At 40.3% G+C, this 12,974-nt stretch overlaps 1 protein-coding gene across 1 annotated transcript; it reads left to right on the top strand.

Annotated features, from left to right (window-relative positions):
* Positions 1-11,379: 11,379 nt before the first annotated feature.
* On the top strand, positions 11,380-11,922 carry LOC116182376. Its single transcript, XM_031502914.1, has one exon. The coding sequence runs from the start codon at positions 11,380-11,382 to the stop codon at positions 11,920-11,922; it is 543 nt and encodes a 180-aa protein (XP_031358774.1).
* Positions 11,923-12,974: the final 1,052 nt, after the last annotated feature.

Consider the following 12,974-nt stretch of genomic DNA (forward strand, 5'->3'; position numbering starts at 1 on the left):
CTGTACTTGTGTTGTCACCGAATTTCTCCTAAACGGCTGGACCGATTGGAATGATTTTTTTTTGTGTGCGTTTGGGTGACGCCCTGGATGGTTTAGATTCACAATTCAGCGGTATGCGAGGTGAGGCGGCTTCAGCCGTCGAAACCGAGCGTATGTTCCACCCACGCGCGGTTAAAAGCGGGATTTTCCAAAGGCGAAACGAAGTTCGACGGGCCCGCTAGTGTTATTATATTTTATGAGATATTATTCAGGTTTCAATCTGCCGTAAACTGATTTGAGTGGAACGCTGATGGCAACAGGCTGCCACCACGTATTGCATAGTTCAGAAACACGTAAACATACCGGTGCCGAGCATTGGAACTCACTCGAACGATATGCCTCTGAGTTTGCAACCTGGTTTCACAAAAATTTCAGTTTGGTCTGCGTCGCATTGCAGCATAAAATGTTGATTAGTGTGATTAACTAATTTATTATATGAAGATCCCAAGGTGACATTCTCATTTATAACTTATGATTATCTAAAAATGCATGTAGCACGTCCCAAAATCTGTCACTACCTCCCGGTCTATTAGATCTATTAGCACTAAGTCGGAAGACGATAAAAAAAAATGTGTGTCCGTATGGCACTTTCTACCTATTACTTTATGTAATATCCATAACATGTTTTTGACTCATTTTTTAACGCATTCTGTACGCTTTACCGTTTAAAAGAATTTCTTTGATCGTCCCAATCCTCTGCTAGTGGTGGCTAAAAAAACAAATGCAAGACACGAAAAAATTCCAGGCTGTAACAGAACTTAATTATAGCTGCCGTCCGGTGGGACTTTTTATGAAAAATTGTAGACAATAGGTAGAAACTTCGTATCAATTTCTGTTTTTTTTGGTAAGTAAGTAGGTACTATACTCATTCAAAACACTACAAAAACGTTTGTAGGGAAAATCAAAGATGGGCATCGACAGAAGCAATTCCGTAACTAATGAAGTTCATTTCATAGTGTCGTCAATATTATAGAAACTACGAGGAGCTTCACCCAAGGCCCTTTGATATTCTATAGTATGCGGAAAATGAAGGAAAACTGCGCTCTTCTGGATCACGTTTCATTTTGTTGTATTAGTTTTGCACATGCACATGACCTACCTATGTGTAGTAAATAAATGGTTATTGTATTATTTTGCTTGAAGTGATGAAAAAGTATGGAAACTTCGAACGAAATTGTAAATAACAGGTAATTTCCAGAAAGGTTTGCAATTAAAAACCAATTAAGTATTTCTAAAAATACTAGAGCCCTCAACTAATAATCCTGATTATTTATTTCCCCCCTTTATTTTGATGAATAATGGAATGCAGTACCTATTGTTAGAAAAAGCAATTAGCCTTGTTCTTAGTCAAAAGTGCAGACACCGCAGATCTTATCTCTAAAATGGCAAAAGATTAAAATATATGGGTGTAAGCACGTTGTAAAATTACACCGTGGGTGTCAGTCATCATAAATGAAGTAACCTGTCGCCTTGTGCATTTGACATTTGTGGATGACCGGTTCAGTTCATCGTGTTCTCTATGATCGTGTTACTGTATTTATGGAGACAGTTTTGTGTAATATTACAGTTGTGGAAAAACTAAGTATATGGATTTGTAATTCTTCCTGTTTTTAATTTAGTGATTAGTGACGTAGTAGAGTATTAAGGATTTTGAATTAGTAGCCTGATTCGGAATTTGGTGGATTGCAAATTCCCATAAGGTAATTTTAGCAAGATTTTCCTTTTTTAGTACACTTTCAAAAAACCAGTCGCGTGGGGTACAGTGTATCCCAAATCGCATTAGCCTGGTTGTTATTTCGTCTGATGCGCCGTCTTTGCTTGCAAATTTTCTTGCACTCTTTTCTTTTTCGGTCGTAATTTTCTGGTATTGCCGTACGGACGTGTCAGATTTATGATTTTGGCAAAGCTTTATTTTAGAGAACAGTGTACCCTACGAGATAAGTAACGTTTCAATTTTGGTGGCATATATACATTCGTATCATTAATACTACCTACCCAACATCCGTTGTTTTTGGGTTGTAAGGAATCCAACTATGATACTTTTTATAATCATTTTAGGAAGCAATGATGAAAACTATTTTCCTGAAGTTCCGTGAGATGTCGCCACCTACCTTTCCGATCATATCAAATACCACTTCCCGTTAATCCCTTCCCGATTACCATTTCCAAATATTCCCCCAAACATAACCGGCCGTTGAATATAAAAGCGAGTGTCCCGTCTGTGAGAGAACTAATTGAGATCACCTTCCTATAGCTCAAAACCTTCTACCAGAACCACCCTCCAGATCTCCTGCTCTCCCTGAAGCTTAGGCCGGTGCTTTGTACCAAAGGCCTAAATTTCGAACCCTGTTATCTCTTACCTGATCCAGAAGCTTAGGCCGGTGCTTTGCACCTACGGTCTAACTCCCGATAGCTACTTCCAGAAGTTCACGGCTGGTACTGTGTACCTGGTCAACTTTCACACCTGTTATTCTAAACCTTTCCCGAACTCTTGGTAACTTAGGGCGGTACTTTGTACCTAAGTCCTGAAAACCATCCTGTTTAGTAATAATCCACATCCAGATACTTTTGTTGAGTTAATTAAAGAACCCTTTTCATTTTATTACGTCCAGTCAATTTTGTTTAGAACCCGTTTCATTTTTTTTTGGAATTCTGTCTAGGTAGAATTCCCCCATAGTATTACATTAAATAATAATCAACAAGGTCACTCACCTATTGTTTAAACAATCACTTAATTACTCTGAATTTATTTGTGTTAATTATACTTCCGATTGTTAAAGGAATATAACAAACCTAAGAGGAAACACACCGTGTCCAGCATCCACTGGAAGTGTCGCACTGACCGTTCCACTTCAGTCCGAGCCAGTGACGTGCGGAGGCAGTCCACAGAGGCGTGCTTTTGTGTACATTATTTTAATTTTATTTTGTTTTATTATTGGAACCAATATATGTATTAAGCGATCTCCGCTTTCAACTGGTTTTACTACCGAACCCTGCTGCGAATTGAGCTACCCGAACCAGCACTTGTGAACTCTCAATTTTCCCACCCCGATTCCAGTAGCAGTGGAAAATTGGGAGCGTTATATGGCGCCCGAGTCCGAGTAGTTAAAATCATCAGAACCGGGTATAAACTTATACTAATTAAAACTAAACTTAATTATAATTCCAGGAGTATTGTTGCTTATTTTGTATTATCCGAATTAATTTTTATTTTCCAGCATTTAATTTAATTTTCATTCCAGTTTTAGAAACCTGAAAAATTTGTTTTAGTTTTACGTTATTACTGTATACTCACCTATATTATAATGGAGGGTAAAGGAGCCGAATACCAGGACCCGGATGTGAGGGTTAGCTGGATATATGGATTGAAGAAAGACGCACTTATTGCAGAAGCTACGAAGCAAGGGTTAGCTGCAGATGGGAACGTAGAAGAACTAAGAGCCAGATTGGTACTGCATTATAGAAGCAATCCTGTTACAACACCGAAAGTACAAGTACCTTATGAAGATACTACTAATGTCCATACTGCACCTGAAGGTATGGCTAGTGGTGGGGCAATAAGGAAAACAAAAACAAGGATCCGGGACGTATCCTCCGACGCACCTCGACAACTGGGTCATCCTCCAGAAGCTGTGCATACGGAACACAAAACGACAAAGGAAGCAGCATTGTGTGACCAGGTTCGTAAATGGGGCATCAAATTCGATGGTACGGGAGATGCCATGTCATTCCTAGAAAGAATAGAAGAATTAAGGGAATGCTATGGTTACCAGGAATCCGATTTATTAAAAACTTTACCGGAAATGTTAAAAGGACGTGCACTTTTATGGTATCGTAATAACAAACTATACTGGTTGAATTGGGAGGATGTAATTAGAAGCTTCAAGTTATACTACACGCCGCATAGGTACCAGCATAAGCTTGAAGAAGAAATTCGAAACCGACTACAACGTACAAGAGAATCCGCATCCGAGTACATTACAGACATATTAACGTTGATTCGTCGACATGGAGGTTTGTCACTAGAAAGCCAATTGGATCGTATTTATGAAAATTTACGGACCGAATACAAATACTACATCAGACCCTGGGATTTTAGAAGCCTTCCAGAATTACTTGAGGTAGCAGGTGAGTTTGAAAGACTGCCTCGTTCTACAGCCGCCGAATCCAGAATACCAAGTAGGCCGAGGGTACAATTCAATCACAATCTAGCTGCAGCTCCCGTAAGAAACGCATCTCCGGAACCTCCGATAAGGCAACCCATGGTATATGAAAACAGAAACAGTTTTACACAAGATATAGCGAATCCCACAGATACTTACCGTAGGGAAGAAGTGTGCTGGCGGTGTGGCGAACCTGGCCATACCAGAAATAGATGTAGAGGTACTTATAAAAAGTTTTGTTCAAGGTGTAATAGAGAAGGCGTATTTTCCAAAGACTGCGGATGCAGGGAGTCGGGAAACGGACATCGCCAGTAAGGGAAAACCAGGGATCCTTACAAAACTTGGCCGAAAACCCTGAAAGTGTTCCAGAATCAGCCACAGAAATTCCCGTACCAGAAATGATTCCAGAATCAGCCGTCCTGCAAACCAAGCAAATGCGAGATCATAGATTGTTTTTAAAGGTGAACATTTTCCAACAGGTCATTTTAGCATTAATTGATACCGGAGCAGCTAGAACGTATATGGGAACTAAGGTACTAAAAATTATAAAAAGAAACAAAATTTTACCGGTTCACAGCAATTCATCTAGCGTCCAGTTAGCAGAGGGATCGGTAGTCCAGACTTTAGGGTTGTATCAATTCCCTATTTGTATACAACAGCATGAAGTGCAGTTGGAATGTCAATTACTACCATCACTAACTTCGGACTTAATTATTGGACTAGACTTTTTGGAATTGCATCTTATTTCACTTAATTTAGGTCGTCGAACATTGGTGCTCCGAAGCGAAGAAATACAGTTGGAATCCAACATTCAAACAGGATTAGCCGGTATTCATGGACCAACGGAAAGTCAGCTCGAAAGGCTTAATCAGTTTATAGATAAACATCTAATAAAACAATTTAGAAATTCACCAGGAATTACTCACACCATAGAACACACCATAACCCTGAAACCAGGTGCAGAGCCGAAGAAACAAAGATATTATCCACGTAATCCTGCTATCCAGGGAATCATAAACCAAGAGGTGGACCAAATGTTAGCCGATGGAGTGATTGAACCATCCAATAGTCCCTGGAGTTCGCCGATAGTATTAGTGAAGAAACCTTCTGGGAAATATCGTTTCTGTGTGGACTACAGGCAAGTAAATGAAGCTACAGTAAAAGACTCGTACCCGCTCCCGTTTATTGAGGGAATCCTGTCGAGGTTAAGAGAAGCCAGGTACATCAGCACCCTAGATCTTAAGTCAGGATACTGGCAGGTACCATTGAGTGAGACCAGCAAGCCAATAACAGCCTTTACAGTTCCGGGACGAGGTTTGTTCCAGTTTACAGTCCTTCCATTTGGTTTACATTCAGCACCAGCCACATTCCAGAGATTGCTCGACAATATATTGGGCCCAGAAATGGATCATAAAGCTTTCGCTTACCTAGATGATATAATTATTATAGGTAACTCGTTTGAGGAACATTTAGACAACTTACAAGAAGTTTTACGTCGACTCCGTATAAATGGTCTTCAGTTGCAAAATGAGAAGTGCATGTTCTGCCGTACAGAGTTAAAATACCTGGGTCATATGGTTACACAAGGTGGTATCAAACCAGATCCGGAAAAAGTTGAAGCCATTGTAAAGATGGAACCACCGGGTAATGTTAAAGCTGTCAGGAGATTCCTGGGAATGGCCTCATGGTATCGTAAGTTTATTCCACAATTCTCTCTAATAGCTCAACCGTTAACTCAGCTTCTGAAAAAAGGTATAAGATTTAGTTGGAAAGCAGAGCAACAGGGAGCATTTAATAAATTAAAGGAAGCTCTCACTTCCGCACCGATACTAACCTGCCCAGATTTTGCTCAACAATTTATACTGCAAACAGATGCCAGCAACACAGGAATTGGAGCAGTTCTATCACAAATTCAAGATGGTGCCGAAAAAGTCATTGCTTACATTAGCCGAGCACTCAATTCTGCAGAGAGGAATTATTCTACAATAGAACAAGAATGTTTGGCGGTAGTCTGGGCGATTGACAAATGGAAAGGGTATCTTGAAGGTTACCATTTTAAAGTGATTACAGATCACCGAAGTTTGAAGTGGCTGACGTCCATGGAAAAACCTACTGCTAGACTGGCAAGATGGATAATGCACCTTCAACCATACGACTTCGAGGTAATCTACCGCAAAGGAGAATGGAATAAAGTTGCTGATGCGTTATCACGTTCATACGAAGAAGATGGAAATCCAGAAGCCATAGCAGCTGTAGAAGATAACGAACATTCTGAAACTGAAACATGTAAGTGGTACGACAAATTAAAAGAAAAAGTTCAAACTCACCCAGAAGAGTATCCAGAATATAAAATCCAGCAGGGCGAACTGTATCGTGCTTTTCCGTTATCATCTCCTGCCGCCGCTGAGGGTTTTGGCAGTTCATGGAAATTGTGTGTTCCAAAACACCAACGTTCCCGGGTGTTGAAAGAATGCCATGATCAACCAACCGCAGGACATTTAGGAGTGGCAAAAACAATTTCCAGGGTGTTCCAAAATTATTACTGGCCTAGAAGCACACAGGATGTAATTAAATACGTTAAAAATTGTAAAAATTGTTTACAATACAAGAGCACCACCCAGAAACCTATGGGAGAAATGCACTTTTCAAGAGTAAATCAACCATGGGAGATAGTTAGTATTGACTTTATAGGACCACTTCCCCGCTCCAGTAAAGGAAACTGTTATGCAATTGTATTTCAGGATAGGTTCACCAAGTGGGTAGAGATAAAAGCAATACGCAAGGCTACCAGCGCTGTTTTAATTAAAACATTCCAGGAAAATATTATTTGTAGATTTGGAACTCCGAGAAAGGTAGTTTCAGATAATGGATCTCAGTTTATTAGCCGCACATTTAAAACCACTCTACGGGAATGGGGTATCCAGCACCAGTTAACTCCACCATACACTCCCCAGGCCAATCCAGTAGAGAGGGCAAATAAAGTAATTGGTATGATGATTGCACAAAACACCAATGCAGTACCAAGAAACTGGGACCAACATCTACCAGAAATAGCTTTCGCTATTAATAGTGTTAAGCACGATTCTACACAATACACTCCAGCATTTTTGAATTTTGGCAGGGAAATGTTACCCACTAACACTCTCATAAGGGAAGTTCAACCGGAGGAAGATGGGGAAATGGTGCAACCACAAGAGTATGGAACAAAACTAGAAAAATTAGAGGAATTCCGACAACTCGCAAGAGAAGCTCTTGCACAGGCATTTGAAACTCAGAAAAAATATTATAACCTCCGTAGAAGGCCCTATCAACCCCGGGTGGGAGAACAAGTTTATTGTCGTATGCATATATTGTCTGATAAAGGTAAGGGAATTTCCAGCAAGTTATCCCCAAAATTTTCAGGGCCACATGAAATAACACGAATTATATCTCCTGTGATAGTGGAAATCAAAACAGGGGACAGGAGGTCACAAAAGAAGAATGTCCACGTAAAGGATATAAAGCCAGTTGACCTCCAGGATGAGATTGAAATCCAGTCTAAAGACCGCCTTAACACCCTGCCATCTCCAAAAAGTGTGGAATGGGAAACCTGCTCAGAGAGGTCCCATATAAGGGAAACACACAGCCCATTAGACAGTATTAGTGAGATGGCTCCAGTAAAGCAAAGATCCCGACAAGCCAAAAGGAAAATTTATCCGTGGGCGCCCAGGAGGTTTAACCAGGACCACAATATACCTAAGATCTACATATCCAGAGGTACCCAGCCACCGAAAACTCCGCTTCCAACCAAGGTAATGGAGGACCTAACAAGTAGACTGGAAAGATTATTTGGAAGTCCGGACGTGATTGGAATAGCAGCACCGGAAAATACACCGACATTTGTGAAGACAATAACTAGTCCAATACTATCGGAAAACATGTCTCCAGAGGTACAGGAGGTAATGATAACAACCCCGTCACCCATCAGTGGTTTGCCAATTTTATCCACTCCAGATGAAGAAATAATGAGGATTTGTTGGGAACCGATACCACAAGATGCAACCCACACGGAATCTCTCAACACATCTCAGAGAATAGGTATACAACCACTGCCGGGGGCCGCTGTCACCTCCGACAAATTAAAGGCCATGGCCAACCTGTTAAACATGGATAGGGGGGAGGCCCCCATGTCAAGCCGACAAGCTCGCCGCAGGGTAAAGAGGAATAAAAGGCGTATTACTATCCCCATCGGAAATAGGAAATTTATTAAAATGACGAGGAAAGAAGCGGCCGCATTAGGGATGAGTCGGGCAGAGGACACCAAGGTACCGGCTTCCGAAGGAGGGGTGATATGTAAGGAATCCAACTATGATACTTTTTATAATCATTTTAGGAAGCAATGATGAAAACTATTTTCCTGAAGTTCCGTGAGATGTCGCCACCTACCTTTCCGATCATATCAAATACCACTTCCCGTTAATCCCTTCCCGATTACCATTTCCAAATATTCCCCCAAACATAACCGGCCGTTGAATATAAAAGCGAGTGTCCCGTCTGTGAGAGAACTAATTGAGATCACCTTCCTATAGCTCAAAACCTTCTACCAGAACCACCCTCCAGATCTCCTGCTCTCCCTGAAGCTTAGGCCGGTGCTTTGTACCAAAGGCCTAAATTTCGAACCCTGTTATCTCTTACCTGATCCAGAAGCTTAGGCCGGTGCTTTGCACCTACGGTCTAACTCCCGATAACTACTTCCCGAAGCTCACGGCTGGTACTGTGTACCTGGTCAACTTTCACACCTGTTATTCTAAACCTTCCCCGAACTCTTGGTAACTTAGGGCGGTACTTTGTACCTAAGTCCTGAAAACCATCCTGTTTAATAATAATCCACATCCAGATACTTTTGTTGAGTTAATTAAAGAACCCCTTTTCATTTTATTACGTCCAGTCAATTTTGTTTAGAACCCGTTTCATTTTTTTTTTGGAATTCTGTCTAGGTAGAATTCCCCCATAGTATTACATTAAATAATAATCAACAAGGTCACTCACCTATTGTTTAAACAATCACTTAATTACTCTGAATTTATTTGTGTTAATTATACTTCCGATTGTTAAAGGAATATAACAAACCTAAGAGGAAACACACCGTGTCCAGCATCCACTGGAAGTGTCGCACTGACCGTTCCACTTCAGTCCGAGCCAGTGACGTGCGGAGGCAGTCCACAGAGGCGTGCTTTTGTGTACATTATTTTAATTTTATTTTGTTTTATTATTGGAACCAATATATGTATTAAGCGATCTCCGCTTTCAACTGGTTTTACTACCGAACCCTGCTGCGAATTGAGCTACCCGAACCAGCACTTGTGAACTCTCAATTTTCCCACCCCGATTCCAGTAGCAGTGGAAAATTGGGAGCGTTATAGGGTACACTTATATAGAATTTAGTTAAACAGATATCTTTGTAGATATGCCACACCACACAGTTACATATTTTGAAATTATCAATCACTCTGACATATTTTAAAGCATGGTTCGACGAAGGCAGCCCTCAGAAATATCAATAATTCGAGAAACCATATCTTCATTTGATTTACCGTTATTTTACAACGATGCAGAAAGACGATTCTCATCAAAAAATTCAGATATATGGAAGGACATGGCTACCAAGATTTGTGCAAGAGGTTGTAATATCAACCCTGTGGCAGTATATACTTGTGTCTTAAAAAATTACTATGATGTATGGAAACTAGTTGGCCTTTCATCTAATTCCCCTAGTGAAAGTCCAAGTAGCAGTACCAGTGTAAGTTTAGATAATTCTTCGGATAATTCTAAAACCGAATATAGTTCTTCAGAAGACCTCATACAAACAGAAGAAGCTCTCAAATTCTATATATCATTACCTACTGATGAATTTCGTGCTTCTTTATTAAAAAAATTTTTAACGGCCAAAGGTTTGACATCTCTAACGGAAGAAAAATCCACGACTTGGGACAACACGTCGATCGATTTGTGTTTAACCAACGATGCGGCACGTGCCGTCGCACTCATCGGAGCGACCGTTTTTGGCCATCATAAACCGATCGTCATAAATATTTACGAAGACGAGGCGACGGCCAATGGAAACTCGACGTGTACAAAGAACATTGAGGAACGGATTTCATCACCTCAAGCTCGAGCAATTCCTCGAGTCATTCTTGAAGCTCCTCCCCCTTCTCCTCAAGCTCATCAATCTCCACCGATGACGGTCGTCGACACAAATATCCACAGAGATAGTAAGTTCGTAACAAATATGCCATTCCTTTTAAATTAACAAAATTATATTATATCTGCCAATAATTTCTCTGAAGAAGAGCACATTCCCTGAAGCGACATGCTCAAAGAGCACGATTATATAATAAATTCGTTCACCTTAAGTAATATGAGTGAGGATATTGTTACCTAACAGTTATTGATCTGCGATTGACCGGATTACGTAACGACGATGGAGTGTCGTGTTATGCCGATTCGATCATAAAGGAATTTACGACATAAGGGCGTGGATATTTGGACGCGTGCGACAAACAGACGCGCGTGACAAAAGGACGCGTGCGACCAAAGAACGTTTTCTGTTTTAACATTTCTAACTATTTCTTAAAACGAAATTACTAATAACTAATAAGGAAAACAACTGCAAGTGTTATGGAAACATTTAGAATTTCGAATATTTACCTAAATAAAACAGATAAGTGGTTTTAATAGTTAATACCCTATTAATGATAATCATCACATTGGCCCGTATGAATAAAAGTAAGCAAATGCTTATACTTGCAAAATTCAAAGTAAATACTCGTAAGTGCTCCTTCACACTGGGCGACTTAGCAGCGCTGCTGAGCAGCAGGGCAGGACGCAGTGCAGCGCTGCTAAACAGACCAGTATGAAGGGGCAGTTACGAGTATTTACTTTGAATTTTGCAAGTATAAGCATTTGCTTATTTTTATTCTTATGGGCCATTGTCATTACGTACATAATAGAGAATTTTGAAATTGCAATAGATAGCCTATCTAATTAAGTATATCACAGGACTGTCTAATGACAATGTGATGCTAATGAATGATTAACTTGGTATTAACTAATTACACTTAATGGCATTGGAGCAGGTATTTAATATGGATTTTCACTTCTATACCCAGTCATTTGAGTTATATCTGTTCATGTAAAGATGGTTTTAACGTTTGTGAAAAGTCAAAAAGGCAACAACATGTTGATACTGAACGGTTTCATTCACAAAAAGGAACGAATTATTGAAGGGAAGATTATTTGGAAGTGCGCCAGTTACAACAAGTGTAAATGTCCTGGAAGAGTGCATACATTTGAAGGTGAAGTTGTGAAGAGTACATCCCATAACCACGTTGCCGATGCTGCAAAGTTGGAAGCAAGGTCAGTTTGCAATGATATTAAGCGAATGGCTCAACAAGTTGAACCAACTACTCAAGCGATAGTGGGTGCAGCATCAGAAGGGCTATCACTGGCAGGAGCTGGACAGCTACCCTCTGTATCTTCTTTAAAACGCACCATACAGCGAGCCCGAAACCGGTATGAAGCTATTCCTGCAAACCCCATAAATTTGACAGAGCTGGTGCTTCCTCCGGAATATACTGTAACTAACAATGGCGAACCTTTCCTGTTGTTTGACAGCGGCCCGGGAGAACAACGCAACTTATTATTTAGTTCCGAAAGAAATTTGACGTTCATGGAGCACTGATGTAGGTGATTTACAAAGTAAGTTTGTATTGGCCTTAGCACAATTGAAAGTATATACATTACGAGCCGAAGAACGTGGCACATGGAACCGAATGAGGGAAAGAAGATTCTCGATTATTCCAACAGTTGAAATTGCTAAAACCTGGACTACGACCTACCACAATTATGGTTGACTACGAGAGGGCAGCGATTAATGCGTTTCAGGAGGAGTTTCCACAAACCAGTATGCGTGGTTGTTTCTTTCACTTTACGCAGTGCCTCTGGAGACAAGTTCAAGGGGCAGGACTGCAGGTCAGATACAGTGAAGATCCTGACTTTGCCCTACATTCTGCACTGGCGTTTATTCCCGAAGAGGCCGTAATTGCAGCATTCGATGAACTTCTGGACAGTGAATTTTATACAATAAATGAAAATTTACTGCGACCTATAGTTAATTATTTCGAAGATACCTGGATCGGACGTTTAGACAGAAGAGGAAGACGAAGGGAACCGCTTTTTTCCATAAACCTTTGGTGTGTGCATAATGCGGTCGAACAAGATTTACCCCGAACTAATAATGCGGTTGAGGGGTGGCACAACAGCTTCTCATCTGTACTATCCGCTGTACATCCAAGCATTTGGCGATTTATTACTGCATTGAAGAAAGAGTACAGCTTAAATGTATTAAAAATTGAGCAATATATAGCTGGAACGGTGCCGCCACGTACAAAGTGTACAAAGATACTGCCAACAGAATTCAGGCAAAATAGTATCGGAATACGGTAATAGACCAACTATTGAGTACTTACGAGGAATTGCGCACTGATATTCACAAAAGAAAAAAAACATAAAATAATCAAAATCGACCCGTCCTTATTGAAAAACCCTTTATGTTCCGAAAAGGAAAGTTTAAAATCAAATATAATACCCAAATCCGTGACCGATGTACACCGTTTAAACTGAATATCATTAAATTGATAAGGATGTAAAAGAGGTTGAGATTTTCTTGAAAACGAAACTACTTTGCATTTAGACATATTTAAGTGAAGGTTGTTTTTTGAACACCATTCACCA

Source organism: Photinus pyralis, unplaced genomic scaffold, assembly GCF_008802855.1.
Source record: "Photinus pyralis isolate 1611_PpyrPB1 unplaced genomic scaffold, Ppyr1.3 Ppyr1.4_unclustered_Scaffold5045, whole genome shotgun sequence".
Taxonomy (NCBI): Eukaryota; Metazoa; Arthropoda; class Insecta; order Coleoptera; family Lampyridae; genus Photinus; species Photinus pyralis.

What these genes read in the sequence shown, in the direction of transcription:
- LOC116182376 (XM_031502914.1), top strand. Translation starts at nt 11,380, where the DNA reads ATGGTTTTAACGTTTGTGAAAAGTCAAAAAGGCAACAACATGTTGATA.